The 26,083-nt window shown below is 52.5% G+C and overlaps 7 protein-coding genes across 7 annotated transcripts; 1 reads left to right on the top strand and 6 right to left on the bottom strand.

Annotated features, from left to right (window-relative positions):
* Positions 1 to 270: 270 nt before the first annotated feature.
* Positions 271 to 3,851, bottom strand: PpBr36_04013 (uncharacterized protein; the record flags this gene model as incomplete). Its single annotated transcript, XM_029891179.1, has 6 exons — positions 271 to 618; positions 731 to 1,120; positions 1,214 to 2,005; positions 2,075 to 2,258; positions 2,330 to 2,497; positions 2,590 to 3,851. 6 exons carry the CDS (start codon positions 3,849 to 3,851, stop codon positions 271 to 273), a joined length of 3,144 nt encoding a protein of 1,047 aa, XP_029749834.1.
* Positions 3,852 to 6,155: 2,304 nt separating this feature from the next.
* On the bottom strand, positions 6,156 to 9,430 carry PpBr36_04012 (uncharacterized protein; the record flags this gene model as incomplete). The annotated part of the gene is made up of 2 exons (XM_029891178.1): positions 6,156 to 8,868; positions 9,228 to 9,430. 2 exons carry the CDS (start codon positions 9,428 to 9,430, stop codon positions 6,156 to 6,158), a joined length of 2,916 nt encoding a protein of 971 aa, XP_029749835.1.
* A 64-nt stretch (positions 9,431 to 9,494) lies between these two features.
* Positions 9,495 to 11,660, top strand: PpBr36_04011 (uncharacterized protein; the record flags this gene model as incomplete). The annotated part of the gene is made up of 2 exons (XM_029891177.1): positions 9,495 to 9,557; positions 10,182 to 11,660. The coding sequence occupies 2 exons, from the start codon at positions 9,495 to 9,497 to the stop codon at positions 11,658 to 11,660; spliced, it is 1,542 nt and encodes a 513-aa protein (XP_029749832.1).
* PpBr36_04010 (uncharacterized protein) lies at positions 10,164 to 12,310 on the bottom strand (the record flags this gene model as incomplete). The annotated part of the gene is made up of 3 exons (XM_029891176.1): positions 10,164 to 11,718; positions 11,806 to 12,133; positions 12,214 to 12,310. The coding sequence occupies 3 exons, from the start codon at positions 12,308 to 12,310 to the stop codon at positions 10,164 to 10,166; spliced, it is 1,980 nt and encodes a 659-aa protein (XP_029749833.1).
* Positions 12,311 to 13,000: 690 nt separating this feature from the next.
* Positions 13,001 to 15,020, bottom strand: PpBr36_04009 (uncharacterized protein; the record flags this gene model as incomplete). The annotated part of the gene is made up of 4 exons (XM_029891175.1): positions 13,001 to 13,957; positions 14,070 to 14,225; positions 14,452 to 14,664; positions 14,799 to 15,020. The coding sequence occupies 4 exons, from the start codon at positions 15,018 to 15,020 to the stop codon at positions 13,001 to 13,003; spliced, it is 1,548 nt and encodes a 515-aa protein (XP_029750132.1).
* A 1,760-nt stretch (positions 15,021 to 16,780) lies between these two features.
* Positions 16,781 to 17,200, bottom strand: PpBr36_04008 (uncharacterized protein; the record flags this gene model as incomplete). Its single annotated transcript, XM_029891174.1, has 1 exon — positions 16,781 to 17,200. The coding sequence occupies one exon, from the start codon at positions 17,198 to 17,200 to the stop codon at positions 16,781 to 16,783; it is 420 nt and encodes a 139-aa protein (XP_029750131.1).
* A 1,080-nt stretch (positions 17,201 to 18,280) lies between these two features.
* Positions 18,281 to 21,555, bottom strand: PpBr36_04007 (uncharacterized protein; the record flags this gene model as incomplete). Its single annotated transcript, XM_029891173.1, has 3 exons — positions 18,281 to 19,916; positions 20,045 to 20,197; positions 21,236 to 21,555. 3 exons carry the CDS (start codon positions 21,553 to 21,555, stop codon positions 18,281 to 18,283), a joined length of 2,109 nt encoding a protein of 702 aa, XP_029750128.1.
* Positions 21,556 to 26,083: the final 4,528 nt, after the last annotated feature.

Here is a 26,083-nt window from a genome sequence, read left to right as displayed (position 1 = left end):
CTTCCTCTCCGCCATCTGATGCTCAAGGTAACCAAGTAGCATCAAGATTGACTAGTCTGCAGGTTTTCAATTCCAAACAACGCTTGCTAGTACAAAAACTTTCAGCAAAAAAAGAACCAAATACCAACATCCCGAATCGCTATCCTCGTACAACCTGACAGAGAAAAAAAAAAAAAAAAAACACGTTGATTGCCCCAAAGACGATTTCTGACCCAAAAATCACCTGGACTGATGTGTCCATGCTCGGAAGCTCTGTCATCTTTTCACCTCTCAAAAGTAGCTCCTCATGGCATCCTGGTATCCCGTTCCTCCCTTGAGGTCGCGATCAAAAGACATATGTACGTCCAAGACCTGCTTTATGTGCGACATGGAGAGAGGCTCGCCCCGGTTGACAGCCAAAGCCTGCGCCGTACCCACGGTGTTTTTGATCTGCCGCCCGTTGAGATCGTGACGCGCCAGTGAGTCGAAATCAGACTCGTTGAACGGCATCAGTTCCGCCTTCTCCAGCACCCGCACCCGCTCAATAAAAAGCTTGAAGATGGCCTTCTTGGCCTGCTGAGTCAGCCTGTCGTATCGGAGTGCGATGTGAATCCGCGATTGGAACGCATCGTCGAATGTCTGCCACAATCGAGGCATTGTCAGTCATTATGATCAATACATAGAGGATAGAGGACAGGTACAAAGTTGATGAGGCACGTGGACCAAGCCTAGCCGAGCAATATACACTTACCTCGACGCGGTTTGTCGTGAGGAAAAGAATGCCCTGGAAATATTCGAGCTGGCGCAAAAAGATGCTGACCAGTGCATTGCGGTGGATGTCTGCAATATTGCGCTTCTCCAGAAACACGTCGGCCTCATCCAGGAGTAGGATTGCGCCCCATGCGTGGCAGATGTCGAGTATCTTTTGCAGCTCTGTCTCGAGGTAGCGCGAGTCGGTACCTAGCTCTCCTGCCGATACCATGTATAGCGGACATTTGAGGAGCTCGCTGATGCCCTCGGCCGTCAACGTCTTGCCTGTGCCGGGCGGGCCATGTAGCACGGCGACCAACCCCTTGCCCTTGCCCTGGATGACATCGTCGATGCTTTCGGCGGCGTGGTATTTGTGTGACTCTACAAGAGCCTGTTGCGGGGGCGAGAAAATAAATGTTAGCAAAAAAATATCCAAAGTCTCGCCGAGGAAAAGACACGACAAGAGTCAGTCCACTTCACTCACCTTCACGATGTCCTTGGTCTTGGCCTCCAACACCAAAGATTCGTATGCCGTCTCGTTCCACTGAATGTCTTTGACGCCAGAGACTGTAAACTCCAACCACAACTTCTCGGCAAAGGCAAATCCAAGAACCACAGGGGACGCGGTGAGATAATCCTCGTCGCTGAACTCCAGAGGCTTTTTGGCGGCAGTCTCCTCGCTGCCTGCTTCATCATCGCCACCAGTGGTCTTCTCTTCTTTGCTAGCTGCATCGCCCTCTCCCTTTTCCTGCACCTGATCCAGCTTCTCCTTGCCCTGGTCGCGCTCGGCCATGAAAACCGGCATGCGGACGAGTTGGAATTTGCCACTCGGATTCTTCACGGCCTTGGTGACAAACTTTATCTGCGGGCCCCTGCAACCATCCGAGTCCGAGGCCTCATCGCCATCGCCGGCATCATCATCTTCCTGATCTGAAATGATATCGTGGTCCTTAGGCCGGATATGAGATATGGGATAGTTGGGATTGATGCGACGATGGATGCTGGGATCGATCATGACGCGGCCATTGATATTGACCTTGATGACCGCCCGCTTCTTCTTGTAATACGCCATTCCATGATGCGCCCGGTAGTTAACACCCGCCAGGGAGACGAACTTTTTGCCCCTCTCAATGAGGTCTTTTCTGATCTGCGATTCCGTCTTGTGGAAGCTCAGGGGATATACCGGAAGACTGGTGATCTTCCGCGCACCGCGAAACTCGGGGACCTCCTCGAACTGAGAGCCGTAACCAAACTGTTTGCCGTCGTATTCGAAATACTGTTGCATTGTAATGGCTTAGAAAGGACGCAAAAAGAGTGGCACTCGAGGGAGAAAATAAATAAATACCTTGCCGTCAATGAGGTACGAAGCGCCCTTCATGATTCCGAAATGCTTCTCGGCCGACTCGACTTTGAACACCCGGGGTTCATCGGGACTCCCATAGGTTGTGGTAAAAGCCAGCGTACCGGGCTTCCACAAGGCCCAGAAAAGTTCAAAGGTGATGAGCCCATTCTCGAGCATGGGATCGAGACTATACGCCACAGCACGGTCAGTATCGCGTCGTGCCAACAACGATACTTGTTGGCAATGCAGGGCACTCACCTGCTCTTGATTGCCGCATAGTCTTTATTAATATATTTGATGAGCACCTTGAGATGCGACTTCTTCTCATCAATGCGACGCTGCTCTTTCTTACGGCCGCGTTTTGTCGACTTGGCTGGCTTCGCCTTTCTCAGGTGTTTGAGGTGCCGTTTAAGGTCATTAAGATAACTAGACACGAGAAAAGTCAGTGCCGCCATTCATCGTGTGTGGAATCGTGAAATCAAACAATTGGTCAGCACTAATCTATCAACAGGACTTACAGGAAAAGCATATTGGGGTCCAGTTTTGGGGTCTCCTCGACCAGACTCACACCCTTGATGCTGCCCATGACCTCCTGCAAACATTCTCGTAGAAGTTTGCTCTTGATGTCTACATGCGTCTGTTTGTATTTGCCCTCCCAGTCGAACGAGCGACGGACGTGAAAGATGTACTCATCGTACTGCGTGTCTGGTGATACTTCGGCAGTATCTTGGAGCTTGTATGAGTGAAGATTATTGTCCCATACGTGATCGACGCGCTTGAACTCTGGCCGACCTCTGTTGCGCCGGTGTTTCGGCTTCTGCTTATGATGCCTAACCGGTGGGAGCAGATGACCTGTACCTCCGTTCCCCATGGAAAGTTGGCCGGCTCGTCCTGGGCGACCCGGTGGTGGCCAGCGCCCTCCACCGTTCGGCCGGAGGGGCATACCTTGCTGTCCGCGGGTGCCCGGGTCTATAATGCGACCTTGAACTGGTGGAAGAGGCGGTTGGCTGGGATAGGCGGGCGCATAGTTGATCCCGGCGGGGTAGACAGCACTGCCGGGGTAGGGAGTACTCTGAGGAAACGCGGCACTCCGTTGCTGCATTTGTTGTTGCATATGCAATTGCTGTTGCATCTGCAACTGTTGAACCTGAGCCGAAAGCCTGGCGATCTCCTCTCGCGAACCGAGTCCCCTAGTGGCACCGTCCATATCGGATGACATGTCGTCGTCACGGCCCGAGTCGGAGTCGGAGTCTGAATCGGAATCGGAATCGGAACCTATAGCTGTCTTACCCGCAAGGAACCTGGCGAGCCTGTTGCCGCCCGTGGACTTCTTCTTGGACTTGTGGTTATCGTGGCGCTTCTTGGTCCTCCCGCGCCGCTTCTTCTTACGAGACGCATAGTCCGATTCAGAATCGCTAGACGAAGATGATGACGAAGATGAAGATGAGGACGATGATGAAGACGAAGCGGAAGAATCCGAATCGCCATGATCCTCAGAGTCGGATTCGAGGGGCAACGACTCTGTGGTCCTGGCAGGACCTTTGTCCGCTTTTACCGACTTGCTTGATTTGGATTTGCCATGCTTCTTTCTACTGCGCTCGCCCTTGATATCCTTTTCGGCAATCCCCTCAGACGCGCGCGGCTTGGAGCCAGGAGCGGCCTCTGGGGTAGGGAGCAACTTGGCATCGGCGCTATTAACGGCGACTGACAATATAGCGTTGAGCGCATCCGAGTGGGAATTCACGGCTTGTTGGTGGCCCACTTTCTGCGCAGCGTCCATTTTTGCCAGATCAGGACACCTTTAGATAGGATGCGATCAACTCAGTTGGACCGAACTAGCTGGACTTGCGATTCTGGAGGGAGAGCCCGGTGATCTGAAGATAAGCCAAAGACTTGGGGATGATGACAAGATTTGTTATATGAGAGGGAACTCCAGGGCCGATGGCGGAGAGCTAGTTAATGGGGGACGGGAGCAGAAATGCGATGAGGAAACAAGCAAGACAGGTAGGTGGGCAGGTAGGTAAGCATAAGCAGTGTCTGCCTGGTGCCAAGTACCAAGACGGGCTGATAAGACGGACGGCTGGCTGAACGGCTGGCACCTCAGGTGTCGGCTAATCACACCTGCGTTGGGACCTTTGGTGCGACAGCTTCTTCAATGAATGACTGACCGTTTCCAGGCATCTAGAAATCCAAATAGGTTGGCCGATGCGGGAAGCCACCAATGCTATTTACGTTGGTACCAAGAAGAATAGCTCATGACAAATGACGTTGCGATCTGCTGTGACCAAAGTAAATATCGAATAAGGCCAACACTAGTTCTAGACAGCGCGCAAAGGGGGCTGACTGGGATGGATCTTGTCTGGAAATGCAAGTCAAAATAGAGCAGAATGAAAAAGCAACGTAGGAAAGCGAGGGGTGATTCTTGGCGAGTTGCGAAGACGGACTTCAAAGGACCAACGGATTTTGCGTCTCTTTTCGGCCACCCAAGGCAACAGCAGCACCATGCACGAGCACGTATTTTCAGTCGGCAGCTTGCAACCACTCACTCAATCATCTGTCGCGTCACCTTGAGTCCAGTACCTTACGTGCCTCCTTCTTGTTTGCAACCAGTGAGGGAAGGCACCCAATCAACCTAGGCTGCGCTGCCCGTGTGTGCCGGCCGTCGCAAACATTTTCTGCGGTGCACCTGCAGCAAACAACTTGGCTGATGTGTGTCACCGTTTGGGGTAATCGATCCTGGAGTCATAGACTAATGCACCTTGTGCATGTTGCAGGATGAGATTGGAAACTAGTGATGTTGGTTGGAAGAGACGAAAGAAAACAAAGTGTGATTCCACGGAATAATAAATAATACTTGCTGGATAGGTGGTGGTATCGGAAAAGGATTTTTTTTTTTTTCTTTTTTTCTTTTTTTCTCTCAATCTTCCTTCCGTTACAAGAACCCTATACAAAAATGCAGAAAACAGTAATCGAGACAGGGCACGGTGTGGTGTGTAGCTTCCTGCCTGGGACGGGGAACCCAAAAGGTCAGGGCGGACGCATTCGATAGGCTAAAAATGCTCTCGTCACTCACTGTTGCCTCTGTATCATGCTAGCTGATCGGCGTCGGCTCGGCCGGCCGGGCAGCCATGGTTGGTTGGCTGCTTTTGGCGGGCCTGACATTCTTGAGAAACCGGTCCATGCATGCATCAAATTTACGCCCGCATTAAGGGCGTAAACGGTTTGAGGCGATTTGACTTGTCGTAGTGCGTATTTAGCTCACCACGGACGTTGGCTAGGTACCGAATTACCTTTTGGATTGCCTGCCTAGTGGGACGAATTCGTAACTTTTTTCCCCTGCTGGGTTGCTGATATGGGTGGACGTCAAAACAGAAACAGGATCAAAATGTAGGCCAAAAAGAGAGCGCTCTCTGCCAGATCAAGGCAGTTTCTGGAATAAATTAGGACCAGGGACCATGGTCCCTGGTAGCATGGAACTCAGTGTAGCCTGCCCTGGCTGCCCTGAGAATGTCATCGGATATGACATGGAGTGGAGCCTACAGGAACGCAGGAATATAAGCAGTGCTAAATCAGTACCAACACAATTCAATCCGGTATGGTGTAGGGGTTAGCATACCGCGTTTTCACCGCGGCGACTCGGGTTCGATTCCCGATATCGGAGATTCAGAATTCCCTCGTTTCTTTACGGATCTGAAGGAATTGCTTTCTGCGTGTGCATCAATCAATCATTGGTGAATATCTACACTTTTATTTTTTCTCTTTTTTTGCCAACGCAACCAACGGCGTCCTGAGTGGGTCTTGTGCGGGGGGAAACTGCAGGTCCCTTCTTGTGTGCATTTTGCGGCAGCGGCGAAGGAAGGCACGCATTCAATTGGCAGGTGGAAGGGGAAAGGGAGATCAGAAAAAGACACAAGAAAGCAAGACTTGGCGCAGTGTTGACCTGGCGCATCCATGAATTAATCATACAGACCGACCAGCCGCTTTGCAGAGGCTATTGAAGCTGGAACCCACCCATCCTCCCGCCCCTAATCTGCAACATCGACCAGTAAAGTATAACTAAGCCGCCTCCTAGCCTGGACTGCTGTCAACCCCGCGGCGAACTGTCCCCGGCCATAACCTCTATCATCTCTCTTGCTGTCAACATGGGCGTCAGGTTGACTCTGGCACCTTCGACTGTGGACGAAGTACCGAGTGTGTTGGCGACTGGTAGCGTTGGAGATATCAAAGCCTGTTGGTGAGTTGTGCGATTTTGTTCTTGTTCCATGAGCATCTGAAGCGACCACGGTTGGCTTTGTGGCAGAGCCCTCTTGACTCTCCTGGACCCCGGGGGGCTCAGACCAGTCAAAGGTATGCTATTGGACTGCTCGTTCATGTTGATTTGGCAGGCTGTTTCGGTAGCCGGCAACTCAAATCGCTGGCATGACACCCTTCTTCTTGGCTTTGACATGCCTCCATAGCTCTTTTGTCGCGACCTCAGCGTCAATACCACCGCGTCAAAATCAGTGCTATCCTTCGCCTCGGACTGCATTGGACACCGTGTCAACTTTCTCACCCATTTCTCAGCCGTCGAGCGAAGGTCAGATGCTGGCATTAGTACATCCTCTGTCAATGTGTATATGTTTTCATCTCGGTCTCCTCGGATTCGAATATATCTCTCGACATCTTTTGGCAGCACGATCCTTGTTTGCAAGCAGGTGTACGCCTTGTTGGAACGCTTGTCATGCTGGCTGCATCCTGCATAGTCATTTTCTTTTGCCTCATCGCCGTCATATTTGCGAGACAAGCAAACGTGGGTCACAAGAGCATATGTTGCCGCAAGGTCGGAGTCCCCAAGGACGCTCGCCCAGCTGTTTTTGTCAAGTGGGAATTTGATCAGGTGCTCCATATTCTGGTGTACCAGCGCGACCCGGAACGACTCCCCATCGTTACCAGTATCATCGAGAAGCTCCAGTATGCTAGAAATCAGCTGGCCGACATTCTCACGAAAATGTTGATGGGTCTTCCAAAACCTGAGAAGTTCCTCTCCATCGCTACTTTCAACCGCCTTGCGCAGCGCAGTACCCCAATCACTGCTGGTCCATGATGGCATTTGGACATCGAGGTATTCTCTCAGGTCGTCTCCGAACAGCAGGTTCCGGAGGGGGATTCTCCTGGCATTTCCTGTGCAGTGGCTAACCTCGACGGCTAACAATTGGTGTAGTATCCAAGGATTCGCTCGAGCTGGGGCCTGACTCCATTTGGTGAAAATGCGCTGTTTCAAAGTTGTTCCCGGCATCTTTTTGGCCTTGCCAGTAACTGAGAAACTGAACATGGACAACTCGACTCCAGTTCCAATTTCCAGGCCATCTGTGACCCACTTAGCCGGTCGGGTTCCGGGCACTCCTAAAATGTCGGTGGAATCGGCAAAGAAAGAGCCTGGTGTGTATTGGCATCCTTTGTTGGGTTGCAGTCGAGGTTTGGCCCTTGGGGCCGGTTCTGGAGTGCCAATGAGGAGCAAATCGTCATCCCGGAGAAAGAAATTTGGGGGTTTCAGCAGTTTCCGAAGGCCATGGACCCAGCGGCTAAGAAAGTGCTTCGGCGCTGGCTCCCAGTGACAAGGGATGACTACTCGATCAAGCTCTGAGGGGTCTCGGGGCATCCGCGAAGGTACATTGCCGCTGTCCTGCCGCCGGATGACACCTTTAGCGGTATTGTGTTGGAGGATCCTGCCGTCATTGCTTGGGTACCTGACGGTATAGACTGGGCCCCACAAGTCAGCAAATAAGGGCATAGTGGTCAAGATTGACAAGGCATCATCCCGCTGACTTGATTCGGGTTCGCTACTGAGAATCCATATTCGGCTGCTCAGAAGCCCATCGAGGCATGCCAGTCGTTTCAGGGAGAAATTTGCTTTGACATATGACACCGAAGCAGGGACCTCGATTCTTGTCATCGATATCGTCGCATCTTCCGCATCTTGTCCCACCAAGTCTCGGTCGAAGCGGCTTGTGTGCGACCCGGAATAGGATATGAGTCCTATTTCCAAGACCCTCACAAGCCACTGGCAGTCTTCCATGACTTCGAAATAGCTGGAAAGTGCAGAATGTGAAGTTTTGCTGCTGTTGAACCCTAAGCCAAGGCTAGCGACCATCTTTTTGACCGCTATAACTTCGGGCACGCAGTCTCGTCGCCTCATGAAAGTCACATGGTCTTTCTTGAATATGCCGTCGAGTGCGAGCGCCATTTCCGCCACTCTTCTGAGCTCCTCGGCGACTTCCCCCAGAGAATCTGCGTAGATTGGAACGACCTCTGCCACAGAGCCTGGCCGAGCCACCAGGATGCTGAAGAAGTTGGTGGCCATGCCGTACTCTTGGAGAATGCTGAACTGTTTGAGGATGCGGCCAATGTTGGTAGAGTTCTCCACAGCTTTGGAGGAGACGTCGCTGAAGGAAGCAATGTTTGAACTGCCGTACGGCAACCAGACGGTCCGACGAAAGGAATCCGCCCCCGCACCGTCGCTGAGGCGTTGGTCGATTGTCAAGCCTGATGCAAGCTCCGAGTTTTGGAGTATGTGATATCGAACTGTCTCATGAAGAAGTTTGTGGCCCTCTGGATCTACAATGTCCAAGTCGATATCAAAGTCGTATTTGGCTGCCATGGCCTCCCAGTGCCCTGCATTTGAGACCAGGCTGGATGAAATTACAGGCATGTTCCAAGGGGTTCCTCTTGGCTGCTGCCCTTTCTGGTTGATGATCTCCGGCCCATTATTGAAGTCGTATTTGGCTGGCGTCGTCTTCCAGAGCTGTGAACTCAAAACGCTGGGTGGAATCATAGGCAAGCTCCAAGGGATCCCTATTGGTTGCAGTCTTTCTGGGCTGATAAATCCCAGTCTGTTCTTCGAGTCAAAAATAGCTTCGATTGTTTGCCAGCTAAATGCTTTCCAGAGGAGTTTTGGTAGCAAATGTCCACCCAACTCCCCATTGCGTGGTGGGTGTATATCCCTGGCATCGTGGTGGCTACATATCTTGTCCGACAGGACGCCCGTAGTTCGTGCTAGGAACTTGTCGTTGAATCGCCGTATCCGGAGCCTCGAAATTGACAAAGTCAGAAAACGTTTTCAGTCTAATAGTTTGACAGGCAAGTTATAGCTGCACAGAGAGAACAGTGATATACTTACTCGGAATTCCTACGTCCCTTCGTTGTAACGGACCACTTGTCAAGCGACAGCGCTGCTGTTGTGTCTGATAGCAACTGCTCGTCATTGCTGGCTGCGAGCTGCAAGAGATCCGGGGGATGCGAACAGGTTTGAGACGCCCCCGTCGGGCCTTTTGACTGTTTGTCAAGATCGGCGTCCTCGTGCTGTGTGAGATACGCCAACATTGCTTGGTGTGCAACGACCGCGTTTGAAGCTACACTCCATTCGTCGTCTGAATGCAACCCGTCAATGGTAGTCATCGTCACTCTTCTTTTGGCCAAGAGGCTGGGAACCTGGGCGATATATCTGGACGTGTGTAGTAGTATGTTTTTTTTTTTTTTTTTTTTTTTTTTTTTTTTTTTTTTCTTCTTTTCTTGTGGATGTGCCAAGTTGCACTACGCACCAAAGAAGACTTATATGCTCAACACGACCCGTTGAGCCGTCTGTAAACCGGACCGGATAGCTTTAGGCAATTAGGTTCGATCAGGTCGATGATAGGAATTCGCTATTTATGCGACCGTGATGCATCGCCTTCCCCCTCATTCTGCCACAACCTTGCACACCCCTCTCGAGTCGAGTGAGGCAGATTTGCATTGGGTGGGCGAGGGCGCAGCTGCGTTGATTCCATCATCTCTGAATGGGTGGCTGCAAATGGTTGGACACAAAATGGGGGAGGGGGGGGGGCCTGATGCATCGTCATCGCACATGACATACCACATAATACATGTAGGGAAGTAGGGGGGAAAAAAAAAGCCGGATGGGACCAAAATATAGTGATTTTCGGCTCGTTGGCCAAAATTTGACTCCATAGAAGCACTGTTTGCCACCCAAGCTTGGTTGAAATATGAAGAAAAAGACAACAAAACAGACCACCACAGCCTTGTATGCATCAGAAAAGGCCCCCCCCCCNGTGCGACACTACTCCTCATCCCCAAGGGTCTTGGCACGCTCGGCACCATTGGTCGGCCCAGTGGCATCGCTGCGGCCCAGGTTCGCAGCCCCGACAGCCCGCCCAAGCTCGGCAAGCATCGCCTTCAGCTCCTTGACCTCTTCCCGGAGCTTCTGCACCTCCAACACTGCCGGCTCTTCCTCGACGTTGGCCTTGGCCAGGCTGACAGTCTTGTTCCATCCATCGCTCTCAAAGTCCAGCTCGTCTTCCACCTGCTCCCACTCCTCCTGCACGTCGTCGTCTTCTTCGCCACGCGACCGGTTGGCCCTGATCTCGCCGGCCGCCCTCATCTCGAACAGGGCCGTGAAGAGCAGGAGCGGCGAGTACAGGACGGCCATGACGACGTCGTTGAGCCGCTCGTACATGCGCTTGTCCATCCACCACTCAAAGGGCAGCGCGACCAGGAACACCTCGATGAGGTTGAGGGGCGCGATGTAGACGTTCTCGTCGGGCGCGCGCACGAACTGCATCGTCTTCTGCGCAAACAGCGCCAGGAACTCGTCGTCTGCATTTTCGTAAATGTCCTCGTAGGCAGAGTTGTACAGCGCAATGAGAATGTTGAGCAGGATGACCATGACGATGAAGGTGAAGAAGTAGTAGAGTATGATGCCGAACGGGTGGCTAAACTTTTCAAAGCCGCTAAAGTCGGGGCTCTGCATGAGCGCGTTGGCCATGGACTGGATGATGAAGCCCGTGTCGCTCAGGGCGTGGTCGTCTGCGTAGTCGAGGCCGATGAAGCTCTGGAAGAAGCCGACGATGATGATGGTGAGCAACGCGAAGAAGATGATGGACTCCTTCATCATGACCTTGAGAACGACCAGCATGGCGCCGAAGAAGCGGAACGTGTCGAGGTACAGCAGCAGCCTGATCCAGAAGAGAGGCGCGCTGACGGCCAGAAAGTTGTAGCTGAGCTCGTTGAGCTGCTCGCGGTCCGTCTTGCCATCTTCGTCCTGGGCTGGCCCGTCTACGGGCTTGCTAAAGGCGAAGAAACGAATGCCCAGGCTGACCATCAGCAACCCATAGAGAACGCTATTCAGAGCATTCCAGAACCCCAAGATGCGATAGCCCGCCTTCCAGACCTTGGTGACCTCGTCGCAAATGAAACCGAGCGTAAAGAGGTACATGAGACCCTCGACGATATCAAGTTCGCCGGTGCGGTTGACCGTGCTGATGGCGCCCGTGTACAGGCCCAGATAGATGAAGGAAATCACAAGCTGGGCTGCGTTCTGGTAGATCGGGGCGCGCATGCGATCGGGGTCCATGTGGACGAGGAAGCTGGTGTCAGCCTTGTCATGGTAGTCAATAAAGTTGGAGGGATCATCCTCATCCTGAACCAGCCAACCGCGCCACAGGTGACTGATGCATTTCTGATAGCCAGAGGAGCCGATGACGCGCAGGGCATGCAGGTCGACGGCGCGTTCAATGACGTTGGCCGCGGGCATATCCTCTCCATTGATGGTGATTGAGTAGCGCTTAAGCAGCACTTTATGCTGGAGATACTCTACATCTTCCTCCTGCTCGATTCTGGGAGTCTGGGTTAGCTAGGCACTTGGGATTGTTTTTTTTTTTTTTTTTTTTTTTTTACCTGATTTAGATCCGATCACAACTTACATAGCCTTTGCGATAACCTCACACGCAACACCTCTGACCAAGTGAAGGTCGGCATCCCAGAGCTCTACCGAGGATTGATGCGAGAACCACCTTTTGCAGACCAGCAAGCAAAAGACGACACAGGCTCCATATTCAGAGCCGCCAGCCTCCTTGGCGGCCTTGATGACCTTGTTGGTGATGACTTTGCTGTGCGGCTTGGTGATGAGGCTTTCCTCGAGCTCACAGGGGACACACTCCTCGATCAGTCGGCGCAGGCGGACAGCGACCTTGGTGACCTCGATCGGGGGAACAGACGACTCGATTATGCGATCATGGTAGCGAGGCAACACTGCAGTTTGTCAAAAAATCGCCCACAGAGTCCGTGTCGAGCTCGTACCTATGCGTATACGTATACATCAATCAACATACAGTGACGGCGTTCGTGCCACCAATTGTCGTGATGGTGGCTGGCGGGGCTCTTGTTCAATCCGAGGACAGAAGCCCAAGACCTGTTGGTACGAGGCATCTTTTTGCAATCAATGGAATTGGCGCTCGGGCAGGCCTGGACTTGGACCTCCACCGGCTGGGAGACACAAGATACTCAAGGGGCAGCTGGCGAAGCTAACAAGAGACTTGGAAACAGAAGAAGACTTTAGTTCGTCGTTGACATTGGTTGTGGGAGCTACCGCTCGAAGAGCGGGTGCATCGATAAAAGCTTTCCTTGGAACCGTTCAAGCTTCAAGCAGGGAATCTAACCCAGGGATCCCAGCAGCTGGAACAGGGGTTGAACTTTAATGACGTCGATAACGTTGGAGAAAGTCTTTATCTAATTGCAGCGCTTTGATTTGATTGATTGATTGATTGCTAACGTGCACTGACCGAACTGGAATTGGAGCCAGTTAGCGCCCTAACGTCTGAACACCCAGGAGCTCGCATGGTTGTTTACCCCGCATTGGAGACGTGGCTGCCCGTGCTTCTGTAGTCTGGGGTTGAAAGAAAAAAAAAAAAAAAATGAGGCAGCATTGGCAGTTTGTAAACAGCCCAGTAAGTAGTTCTGGTCAGTCAGTCAGACACACAGACACAGACGCACACATCACAACAAACACCACGCACCAGTATCTCTCAATTGATTTTATTCTTTTTATTCACTGCGCCGTTGCTGCAAATAAAAAAAAAAAGCTTTGTAGGCAACTCGAAACATTCGTTTTTAAGAAATCTAGACAACCTCCTCCTTCCCCTTTGCTCCCCCGACGCTCCCCGCTGCCGCACCATCACCGACCACGACGCCCGTCTCTCCCATGACCTCCCTAGCATCCTCGTCGTGCTCGACGTCAAACTTGCGCTTCAGGTGCTCCGGCCCGATCAGAGTCAACAGTATGGTGTAGGCGTACACGCACCCCATGAAGATGCAGACGACCTTGCCGTACTCGAACCGATGCTCGGTGCTCCCCGGCTTGGCCGGTAGCGGGAACCGCTCCCCGATGGTCGACTCGATGGTGGAGCTCGCCGACGACACTAGGTTTCCGAGCTGGTACGAGGTGCCGACCACGAACGTCCGGAACGCACCGGGAGAGAGCTCCATGAGGTGAATCGGGATGACGCCCCATGCACCCTGGACGCAAAACTGCTCAAAGAAGGCGGCCGCCGCAATGGCAGGCGTGTCGACAAACGTGTACGGGTACAGCAGCGCCCCGCCGACGATGCACATGACGATGATGCTCAACCGACGGCCGAAGATCTGACTGCAATATCCGACCGTGGTGCCGCCGAGGATGGCCCCGAGGTTGGCCACGATCTGCGTGATGGTGACGTCGTTGGGCCCGAATCCGAACTGGTTCGTGAGCATGGTCGGGTACAAGTCCTGGCTGCCGTGCGACATGAAGTTGAACCCGGCCATGAGGAGGACCAGGTACAGCAGTATCATCCAGTGTCGGCGCAGCGCAACCTTGCCCTCGGCCACAAACGTCTTGGACACCGACGTTCCGTTGGCCGCGGCGGCCTGTCGCATCTCAGCCTGCTGCTGGTACATGCGGGTCTCGGGCAACAGAAGACGGAACGCGATGAAGATGGCTGGCGGGCACGCGCCGAACCAGAAGAGTGGACGCCAGCCGTACGGTGTCGTGTTGACGAGCGCCCGGGCGAAGGCGGTTGCGAGAAGGTATCCCAGTGCATACTGCTCGTTGCCGCATGGCGTCAGTCTGAAATTTCTTCTACAAATATCTCGACCGGGCAATTCGGTGACTGGTGGTGGTTTGCTTGCATAATAATTAATTGACCTAACTTACCCCTTGCTGCAAAAGACCGCTCATCAAACCCCTAGCCTCTTCTGGCAGATCTTCAAGCGCCGTGGCGGCGGCGTTGCCGTACAAACCGCCCATGGCAATGCCGAAAAGGGCGCGGCAGGCCAGGAACTGGCTGTATGTGCTGCAGAATCCTGTGCCCTAGATTTGGTTGTTTGTCTGTTGTTAGCTACCCGATTTCCAAAGTACTCTCGTGTGAATGTGATCGATCGCCAAGGCAAGTCAAGTAAGGTTGCAGATGCCAAGGCGGTAAACCAGTGCGCCAAGACGACTCTACCTAAAACATAAATAAATCATGGCTTGGCAATTATTAAATGACAAAAATTAAAGGCGCGAAAAAAAAAAAAAAGAAAAAAAAGTTACTTACAAGTTCAAGGACAATGAACAACAAGTTGTTGACTATAAAGGGCCATTTACGGCCATAGCGATCCGCAGCGATTCCAAACAGAATGGAACCAACAGACCGGAACATCAACACCAGGGTGATTCCCCACGTAATATCAGTGTTTGTGCGGCCAAAGTCCTTGGCCAGGTCCGTCACTGTAAGGGAGACGGTAAAGAAGTCAAATGCGTCCCAAGTCTGCCATGTGCAGAAGATAAGACGTAATGTTAGCAATTCAATTCTCCTCGTCGATACAAATTGGATTTTTCGCATCAGACGAAAAGTAGAGACAAAAAACAAAGGGGGACAGCAATCAGTCTAGACAAACTTACCCATGCAAGAAAGGCAACCATAAAAAACGCCCAGCAGTGCTTGTCCAACATCAACAGGAGCTTCACAGGGTTCGGCGCCGACTCCATTGGCGGCTTGAGACTCGACACTCGCGTCGCCAGGTATCGCCCGGCCGACATTCCGTGCCATGGTGGGAGGTCGGCTTCGTCAGTCCTCCTCGCCGTACCGGCGTGGTCAGTGCTGGGTTTCTCCGAGTCTGCCATGTTGTGTTGATGTACAAGAAGCTTCGAGGTCGTCGTATAAACTGGTGGGATTTCGTGTCGCTGTCCCGTAAAAGGAACGACAGGAGAGGCTGTACAGCTTCAGAGTCACAAAACAACAAATGGCCACAGCATCAAGACCGAGTCGCGACCGGGAGAGGTGGGAGACGGTGACTCTTTTTATTGCCAATCCAAGCTGTTCAACCTAAACCCTAGGCTATGATTAGAACTAGCTAAATAAACCCCCCCATGACAAACAGGCAAGTCCACGAGGCGAGGGCTAGCACAAGGAAACCCCCACCTATTTCCCCTCACCTTCTCCAGAAATAAAAAAACAAAGAATGCGTCAGTGACTGTCGTAACAGGCGCAAGCAAATCGGAAAAGCGGCAATGCCGTAGCCAGGTCGCTGATACGTGCCAGTAGGCGAGCGAGCGGGGGAGGCCCATCGACCCGCCTCTAGCTAGCCGGACCCTTCGGTATCTGAATGCATTAGGGCGGCAACAAGCAACGGAGGAGGAGGGTTGCATAGCCTAGTTGATACATGGGTTGCAGGCGGGGAGTCGCCGGCCAATCCCAGGAGAATTCAATTTAGTCCGCGGGCATCTCCTTGAGGGCTTTTTTTTTTTTTCTTCCTCTTTCCTTTGGTCTGTTACTTTTTATCAAGCCGATATTACCACCAAGTATTGGTTTTTTTTTTTTTTTTTTTTTTTTTTTTTTTACCTACCATGGAGTACGGTTGACTGGTCAAAGTCGGATGACTCGACATGAGATGACCACGACAAGTTTCCCAACTGCTCAGCCTTTACCAAATTAGTCCTGTTTCTCTATTTTCCGACTTTAAAAATCGGTCTCTAGAGGCAGACAGATATACCATGTCTACCCTAGAGTTGCTCTTAATGGTTTGCTTTGGACGAGGTACCTACCCGATAGGCTTTTTTTTGTCGCATTCTCCGGTAAAGCTAGCACAAAGATTGCAGAGGTAGGCAGAGACATGGAATTATGCTCGGTCGGCCCGACTTTGTCAAGCGCCGAAAATGCTCCAAAGGGCAAAGGGGAGGAGGAGAATTGACAACAAAAATGATGCAGCGTCATCAATCAGGTTTTTTTTTTTTTTATCCAATACTGCGCGACCAGGTTCCTCTTTCTGCTCCACCAACATCTTTTCGGCTCGAGCCATGCCATCCAGTCTTCACTTCAGCAAGCTGGTGCCCCCAGTCGATGTTTCTCTTCCCCCCCCTTCCCCCCACAACACACACACTAGTCGCACCCACCAAAACTGCTTCGTAAGCCAAGATTTAGCAAAGCGTCAACAAGCCTTTTTGATCTCCACAAAGCTTGTCGAAATGCGACCCCACCCCGAGGCCGCTCCATCGCGAGCAGGAAGAATGTTCTCGCGCATTTTTATCCTTTTGTCTCCGATATCTGGAGCCCCGACAGGTCGAGGTTAGATTGATTCCCTTGTCCAGCTGATCTGTTCCGTAACCGCTATGTCAACCCCAGGAAATGGGGAATAATACCCTCATCCAATCTCCCATTGTCGATCCTTGGCCTGTTCATTTCGAATGGATGAAACTCGGTTGGTTATTTTGTCAGTTGAAAATGTCAATCTCGACAGGTCCGACAAATGTGATAAGAGAAAAAAACAACAAAAACAAAAACAAAAACAAAAAAGACTGCAGATCACAACACAACCAACATAAACCTCCCCAACCAACAAACCCAACACCCGCACACACACACTGTCTCACTCTCACTCTCACTCTCACAATTCCTTGCACCTAAACTCCACCTGCGCGCATACGGTCCTCCTGTCCGCGTCCGCGCAGTCGTAAAGCCAGCCCTGGTCGAGGTAGTACCAGCGACCGCCGTACCAGAACCCGCCGTCGGGCCGCTGCGGCGTGCCGTCGCGCGTGACGACGAGCTCGACCGTGTGCTCGAGCCCGCGCCCGCCGATGCTCCACCGGCCCGCCGCCGGCTCCCACTGCCCGTCGGTGCCCACGCCCCCGATCCGCCGGCACTCGGAATCCCAGAGCCCGATGAGCTGCCGGTAGCTCTGCAGGTCCGCCAGCAGCGAGAGCGTGCAGTTGTGCTCGCTCCGCGACGGGTAGCACTCGCGCGGTTGCGACCGCGCCAGACTTGTCGCCAGCGTCGTGAGGGCCAGCCAGGTTTTGTAGACAAGCATTTTTTTTTTCTTTTTTTTTTTCTTGTCAGCTAGAAAAGAGAACCTGGCTGTCTTGGTGTTATATTCGTAGTATGATGTTCGGAAAGTTGATCAATACAAAGTTCCCGTCGACGCGAGTGAAAGACGTGATGACGAAAGCAACTCTTTTTCGTCAGTCAGATTCATTTTCACTCGACAGATTTTTAAATCTTTTGTGAGCAACAAGACCCAGCCTCTTTCATGTGTTCTCGCCCTGCACCTGCATGTGCTAGCAGGTCGTGATGGAAACATAGATATACAAACCTTAAATCATCAAGCCACGGCCATTTGAACATTTCTCCCGGATCACTCAACTCCATTGTATTGCCTCGGGAATCAAAAGAAAACAAACTATGGTACATGGTTCTCAACTTCAGGAGAAGACGGGAAGCCAACAAGAAAATCAGTCGACGCCATACGTTACAATAGAAGTACTAAAGGAACCAGCTCTTAAACAGAGAAAAGCCTCGAGAGCGCGCCAAAAAGCTGTAAAAATGATATGAATTAAGGAAAATTACGCCAAATATAAGCAGCAGCCCCCCTTCCTTTCCCCAGGAGGCTGCAAAGTGGTATACGCAAACAAGACACGAAAAAATGCCCAAATATGACAAACGAAAAATTAGACAAACAAAACCCCTAGGGTGAGCAACCAGCGCCATTCTCCCACCTGAAAAAGCTCAACATAAAAATCCTACCAGAAGCCACAATTCGACCACCCGCATCAAAGACTCATTGAAAGAAAAAGAAAAGAAAAGAAACAGAAAGTCAAATACAACGCTGTATGAAAAGAGCATCCGCACGCTATGTGAAGACCAACGATCGTCCCCCGGGCCATTTGGCACCACAATCAACCATCATACTTTCTTTTGCGCCTCGTACACATCAACCAGTCTAGTATCCGTCGCCGGTTTTGGCAACGGAAGAAGAGACTGGACTTTTAGGAATTAGGTGCCCTGTTTCGCCAGATGTTAAGTCAGCTCCGCCAACCAAACAACAAAAGAGCCTTTTACTGAATTTTGAGAAAAGACAATAAGAGCAAGTTTGCTGAATGGGCAGAGTCACTCACACCCCGCCACCCATGAACGCTGCCAGGTCGTCCAACTCCAGCAGCTGGCGTTCGAACGCTGCACACAGATCGGCCGAGTCTATTGCAGGTTCTTGCTGGGCAGGAGGCCCATTGCTTCCGTTCTTGGCCGTCGACGACGACCCACCCGAGGCGGCGTCATTTGGATCGGGGCTATCAATCTTCATGCTTCCGCTCTCACGGGCCGGCATCGGTGCAGGGCTGCCCGTGGCAGGTGTTGAGTTGCCTGCGGATCCACCATTGATCGTGGCGATACCAGGTCTGCGGGGGGCGACGGGCGGTTCGCTGCCGTCTCGTCCGCCCTCAATCGTGGGGTGCGGCTGACCACCATGGGCTGAGCCATGAGGTCCTGCGCTGCCGTCGGCCTGGTCGTAATCCATGACGTCGGCGGTGCTGGTATCGGGCTGTGACGAAACATCGTCCTTAATAGATGGTGACGCACGAGCCTTGGCGCCGTCAGGCGACTCTTCCCGATCGACGCGAGCGGTGTACTCCTTCAGGACCTTGGCCATGACGGACAAGTGGCGTTGCCATGGTACAATCAGCGGCCAGCAGTCGGCACCGTCCTTGAGGAAGCGGAAGACGTCCCGTACTATCGTTGACGTCGTCTCGCGGACATCGGCCGGTGTCAGGCCCTTAAGCTGAAGGTAGGCCACAGCTGCGCCCGAGGTGAAGGCGGCGAAGAGCATAAATATCGGGAAACACAAGATCGAGTCCTTCTCAGCCCCACCCTCCAACGCGGTCAGCATAGACACGATGCTGTGTGCAGCACCAAAGATTTGATCCGCAAGCTGCGCACGGCCTGAAGTCCTCCAGGCGTCCGCAGAGAAGCCCTCGGCACTGACGTCTTGCAGAATGCGACGGCGGTTGAGGAAGATGGAAGCGCAGTGCAGCAGGCAGTGAATCATAGCATAGGTGTAACCGCTACCCATGGTGATGTGGACAGAGATCTGGCCGGGTTTGTCCGAGAAGTGCGGGGGTAGAGATGCACGAATGTTTTCGATCTCGGCCTCGAGGATCTGGCAGCGATCCTCCGTGAAGGTCGACAATGACGTTGTGGTCATCAGTTCGATTACATTCCGCCAGGCCTTGGTCGCAAGGACAAAGTGGCCGAACTCGCCGACCTCGGCCGGTACGGTGCCGTGCGGAGCCAGGCTCGGCAGAGTGCCGTCGAGGGTGCGGACAAAAGCGGGACTGTCAAACGTGTAATTCATGTCCAGGCACGGGAGGGCCATGTCGCGAACGTCGCGCTGGGACAGCGCAGGGTGCCTGCCGGGGCTTGCAGTGAGGAAACAATCCAGGATGTAGATCAACCACATGGTGCGTCGGAAGGATTCCGACTGAACAAACTGCTGGGGCTCGGACTGCTCGTGCGCGTGGGCGACGCGGTACATCTGGGCCATGCGGGCGGCTTGGCCGAGGTAGATGTAAGCACGAACGGCATTGCGGCTGCCCCATTCATGGATTACCAACAGACAGATTGCTTGAATGTCAGCAAGGCTGGGATGGTCAAGCCCTTGCATGATACCATTGATAGACTTGAGTGCGAAATGCTCAGCGGCACCTGTGGCGCCACCATGCGAGCCGTACCTCCGGATGAGGACGGGAGAGTGCCTGAGGCCGCATAAAATTGGTGATTAGTACGTTATTTTCGCCAAGCGTGGTCCGATCTGATGTGGACTGGGGTATCTATGACCCCGGACCAAACAAGACCGAACAAATGGACGCGGACCAAAACTTACCGGGATGCCATAGTCAGCAGTGCATTGACCATGGTGAGGTCCATAGTATTACCTTTGAGCTGCTGAATGAATGATGGCTTGTGAAAGGCGACACAAGCCGGGATCGTCTTGCTGACGACGCGCTCGCATTCGGCCAACAACTCCGGCGTCAGCCTGCCGAAACAACATATTCTGTTAGTCACTATGATTCTCTCTCCCTTTTTTTCCCCTTGTTTTCACCAATTGGTGGTGAATGAGATCGCCCGAAAGAATGCCTCCTCTTAACAAACACAAATTAAGGATTCGGGGTTCCGCATTGTCGCAGGTATCGGTCTGTTGCCCAATAGACGAGAGAAAAAAAAAAAAGAAAAAAAAAAAAAAAGAGGGCGTGCACGATCGGCACGGAGATGACGGAAGACCCAATGGCACGCCAAGTCAGGACAAGAGGTGCAGGAATACTGTGGTAAGGGAAGATGAAAGGGGGGTGGGAATTAGAGCGGGGACTGGACTTGTCTGGGGGCCGTGCACTTTTGCGCCCAGCCAGTGTCGGAAGCCACGGCGAAGCGACTCGGCCGCGTCAGGGTTAGGCAAAAGGTAACAACAAATGGGCTAAGGGCCGGGGGGTGGTGGCGGAGGAAACCGAGCGGCCGAGCAAAAAGCAGCGCACAAGCCCAGAACTTCTTTCCAAGGCCCACAGAGAAGGCCAAGAAAGCGAGCGGCAGTCTCGTGTTTGATTTGCCCGGCCACACACCCGCAGTTTGCCGGTGCATGCCTGTGGCCACGCCATCCGAGTTTGGGTGACAGGAAAGCGACAGAAAAGGAAAATTGACTCAGAAGGACGCCGGAAAAGTAAGAACTACCGACAATAGGGTAAAGTTGCGAGGGTGCATGATATGTGGTTTGAGCGCATGAGTAGTAAGTGAGAAGGCGTGTAGCAGCAGCAGGCGAGACAGGCAACCATGAGCCGAGCGGGGGGGCGATGCACATGACGCGAGCGCGCCCCAGCAGCTCCGGCCGGAGTCGGCAGGTCAAACAGGTGGAATTGGAAGGGCAGAGAGCCGCAGAAAACAGAGGGAAAAAAAAAAAGAGGGACACGAAATGCGAAGCAACGCAAACAAGAAGCGCACAAACTGTGTGCAGGAAAAATGCAGAAACGCAAAACAGAATAAGAAAAAGCAAATAAGGGGCAGTAAATGATAAATCAATACTAACACATACTTCTCGCTTGTCGTGCCTGTGTGACGTGATGCACTCGATCCGCCCTGCCCACCGACATTTCGATCGGCCGACGGGCCAACACTGCGCGCATCGTTGGGTAGAGACTCCCTTGACCGCTGAGGAACCCGAGCAGGCGACACGCCATGGCCGCCGTGGCTCATCGACTCGGAGGGTAGGTAGCAATCATGCATTCCCTTGGCGCAATTCTTGCAAGGCGCGCGACCGTTCTCGTAGACGCACTTTGTCTTGCCCTTTCGGCAGCGCACACAGGCGCCGCCGGCCCTGAGAGCGGTGGCACGCACAACCGACGCCATCGTGGGCGAAGTGTAGTGGTTGAACGGCGATTGCAAGCGAGGTTGACGGCAGACACGCGCGTCAATGATGGAATATCGTCTTCGTTTCCGTTACGTTGTCGTCAAAAAAAGAAAGAGAGCAACAAAAAAAAGTAATAAAGAAAAGAACAACGGAGAAAGAAAGGATTTACGACTTCAATAGCAAGTTGATGCCGATGATGGTTTGTGAGTCCGGAGTGTTGCGCCGGAGATGCCAAGTTGTAGTTGTAAAGAGAAAGAAAAAAAAAGTGGTGGGAGAAAATGTTGACGGAGGTGGATTCGGAAGGGGCGGTCGAGATTTGAACTCGGACACGGGGCCTTGAAGATTTGGTAGATGCGGAGTAGAAGAATTGTAAAAATTGGAAGGAGAAAGGGGGCGGGTTGTTGAGGGAAGGAATTGGGGGTGGGCGCTGCGAGGGTAGAAAAAGGGCGGCGGGCTTCTGCGGGCGGGCGCTGCACGCGGAATGACGGACCAGGCGCTCGGGAGGCAGCAACGGGCCTCAGTTTTGTTCAGAGCAGCAGAAAGTCGAAGCCGGCCTGAAGGTAGAGGGAGCCAAGCATGGCAGTTTTTTTTTTCTTTGTTTTTTATTCAAGTTTTAAATCTGTTAAGTTTTCCTTGTTTACATCTTCTCTTATTCAATAAATAAACCAGAGCCAATTTGGACCAAAAAGTCGAAGCAGCGAGGAAAAACGTGAAAGAAAGCGGCGGCAATCGCAGTGGCAGCGGCGGGCGTGGAGCGAAGCAGAGCACTGACCTGAGGCACCAGGCAGCGCCAATATATTGCACTTTCTCCCACGACCGGGCGGATCGGCTGATGATGCCGGGGGTCAATTTTTTTGGGGAAGAGACCCCGATGCTGGGCCCTGCCCGAGGTGTGAAAATCGGGAAAGTGGAGTTGGCGCTTTTACTGTTAGGCGTCGTGCCTGGTTGGTGGTCTGGGCGCTGCTCTCTGGCCGCCTCTGGAGTCAGCAGCCAGTAACAACCGCTGGAGGAGCAGGAACAGCCGCGGACCGCCTTCGTCCTGCCCGTCTGTCTGTTGTTTGCTATTGGTACTGTACCTAGATTTTTTTTCTGTTGCGCGCCAAAAAAAAAGCCTTCGATTCCTGCGGCCGTGCCCGGACGTGACACCTTTTGCCTCGGTGACCCTTACTAAAACAGCTAACCCAGACAAAGAAACCTTCAAACAGGTCGAGGTGATTTACGGTGTCCCTTTGATTGGGGCTGGAAGCGACTTGGTCTTGAGGCCACCATCGCGATTTAATTTCCCTCGAGTCCTGACGGCACCACACCGGCGATAAAAAGCCAGGTCCAGAGACCGCCCGTCTTTACTCCGGCTCGCAGCCCAGTGTTCCGTGGGGGACCCACTTCCAAACTCACGGTCCTAGACACACAAATTCCCGCCGTGCCCGCATTTGCCTGCTTTTTTGCTTCAGGGTGAGACGGCACATGAACGGTGTCCTGTCAGCCAAGCGGTAAAATTAACCTGGGGTTGCAAAATCGTCCCAATTGTCCAACTCCTAATTAGTACGCCCAAAACAGCGACGTTACAATTGTGGACGTCATATGGATTCCGGCGGGGGTGTCAGCGTCATTTTTCTTTTGTTCCTACCTAATCCGACTCGGGGGCTGGCTGGCGATCGGGCGGTGCTGGAGCTGCGGCGTGTGGCGCCCGCCTCCATTGCGTTTTTGCGCCAAGTACTTTCCCTTTTTCACTCATCCCGGAGACTCGAGGGTGCAACATCCCGGCGTAACCGAAGACGAGAGATGACAAGAGAAAAGAACCCCATTCCTCCATCCCTCACCCTGGGATATAATCCCTTGAATTGTTACAATGAATGCATAATAAAGTACATTATCTCGCCCTGCTCACATCATTTGACCTTTTACCTTTTGCAAAGTATTTTACCGGAATTGGGGTGGCGACCGGTTGGGCCATCCGAACATGAGAAAAAAAGAAAGAAAAAAAAAAAAAAAAAGGCCGCGGCTCCAAAATAGACGAGAAGGTAGACCCTGAAAAGCACTCAGGTTGTACCAGGAGAAGCGGCTTGAAACTCGAACCGGAGGTGTATGGTGTGGTCGCGCCCCCAGCGAGCCCAAAAATAGGTGGGGCCGTTTCTCCGTTGGCACCTACAACCTGCCTCAGGCTGTTCACCAAGCGGATACTGGTACCCCTGCAAGTCCGGCCTTCCGTCGTGTCGATTCATCATCATTGATTGCCTCAAGGACGCATTTGGATTTTCGGGCCTCCCTCACGTCGCCCACCTGCAATGCAAGCCACCTCGGACCTGGAAAACCTTGTTTTCGGGCGACTAGAAATTTTCAAACACGTCCAATTATTCTAGGGAGATTTACTGTTGTGCTCAGCAAAACCTCCACAAATCACCAATCAAATTTCAAATCCCACCATTGCCATCCGACCCGATCTACAGCTGCCGGAAGCGTTGTTGCGGCGCTGAGGCGCTGAGGTTAGGGGGTGATGACGCAGCCACGCGGACCCGGGAGCCACTTCCTTCCGTGTCTTTGGCCCTAATTTGGGAGTTAGGGTACTTTCCCTTAATTGCCAGCTGACTGATGTTTGCGCCCGACGTTCGGCGACTGGCAAGAGGATGCTCGCTCAGCTTACAAGTAGGTCAGTTTACGGAGCCAATGTACCTCATATGCCTGCCCCTTTCCCAAACCTGGCTCCCACTGGCCTACAAAAGAATTTCAACAAGGCCCAACAACATAATGGAACGGGTTACTATTTACAGACGCAGACTTCCTTATCTACCTTAAATCTATTTGCCTCTCGTACCTAGGAGGGTTTCGAGAACTCTAGTCCTCGGACGGATGCGAAGCAGCGAGGCGAAGGTAGCGAACGAATGTATGTACGTATGCTCGGTCTCATGTGCTGTACTCGGTACGACTCGCGCCAAGATTGCCCCAGCTTTTTCGCACAGCTCCCGGCTCGAACACGCAATGCCGAGCATCAAATCTCGGCTTTCTCAGCACACATCCAATTTTTCTTGCAGTTTCCCGCCCCGCCGCCGCCGCGCCTCATTTGCCGTAGCTGGCTGCCTGTTACCTAGATGATCCCAGAAAAGTCCGGAGCTAAGGTACGCACGCACGCCTATGGGAATCTGCTGATGGCGGAGTCACAGCGAGGAAGTAGTTCTAAAAACGGATTTCATCTGGGTAACGACGTAACGTACCTCAGCTGGTCGGGTCCAATCGGGGGTCTACGGGGTTATTCGTTCTGGTTGTTTACCCTCCTCCCGTCGGATAGAAAGACAGCCGGCTTTTCTGTCGCTGTTATGTATGCATCGTGCCGTAACCCAAATTCAATTTCTCAGCAACAACAACGACAACAACAAAAGGGTAGTTTCTTTACCTGTCCATGTTGAATCTTGCTGTCGCCGGAGTCATCTTAGCCTAAAATCTGTCTTAGGTGCCCGGTGGGATTTTGAGTCGCTGTCTCGTCTGATGTTTTGGTCGCGATTGAGACCCACTGACCCGGACGCCTACTCTGGGGTACACACGCAGGCATGTCGGCACCCTCTGCCTATTTACAGTACCTTGACTTTGTTCTGGGAGCTGTAGGGGTGTAACGGACAGGGCCTTTGGTACCTGCATCACTGGGCTTGTGAATAACTAATTACATACATTGCGTCTAGAGATTGGGATTTCGGTTGACCATTTGTTTCTTTGGCTCTTCTCTTTGGCTGGAGAAAACATGTGGCCAAAATAGACGGCTTGGTCCGTTGCACTGAAGTGGTCCGCCACGCCCGAAAATGGATCGGCTCCAATGGAACTGGGGTCAACATGACGGGCCGTTTTGGTCTTGCTTCAAACTCTCAGCCGTATCATTGTTGTCCAGAAACCAAGGTGGATAAGATGCGCCGCCGAATTCACAAAATCTTGTTTATCTGCAGATCTTTGTTCAGGCGGGCGAGTTGGGATATATCCATCTGCTGCAACATTAGATTGGCTATTAAGTACATTTATCTGCATTTCCATGGGTACAGTCTCGAACCTGGGGTCTGGAGCCCAACATGCTGGATGCGGCGGGCTTTTGAATAGACGACGGCGGCCGCTTGGCGAAGGGAAGTGGGAAGTGGGCGAAAGGGGCTTCCCGACGACGCCGTCTCATCGGATGAGGACAGGTCAAGCACTCAACCACTTTCTGCGCCTATTTTCCCCCCGCATGGGTTACAGAGAGTATCTAGTACACCAATGAAATGTTATTTGTGTGATTGATTGTCAGCAGGGGGGGCGTGCAGTTCTTTTTTTTTTTTTTTCTCTCTCTCTCTCTTGTTTCCGTCGCAATTGTCATGTTTGCGATCGGCTGACAGGATTTCATACTCGCTTGCTTGGGGCTTACTTTGTCCGCGGGAATGCTCGTCTTCGTCCTGTCAGGGATTCGAGTGTTCCAGGGACATGGTTTCTTTTTTCTCTCTCTCTCTCTTTCCGTCGTCATTTTCTCCAGCAGACTCTTGCAAAGAAAAGCAGCAGCAGCAGCAACGGTAATAA

This window comes from Pyricularia pennisetigena, chromosome 6, assembly GCF_004337985.1.
Source record: "Pyricularia pennisetigena strain Br36 chromosome 6, whole genome shotgun sequence".
Taxonomy (NCBI): Eukaryota; Fungi; Ascomycota; class Sordariomycetes; order Magnaporthales; family Pyriculariaceae; genus Pyricularia; species Pyricularia pennisetigena.
The sequence above is the reverse complement of the archived record's forward strand: the minus strand, read 5'-3'. Positions and strand labels throughout refer to the sequence as shown.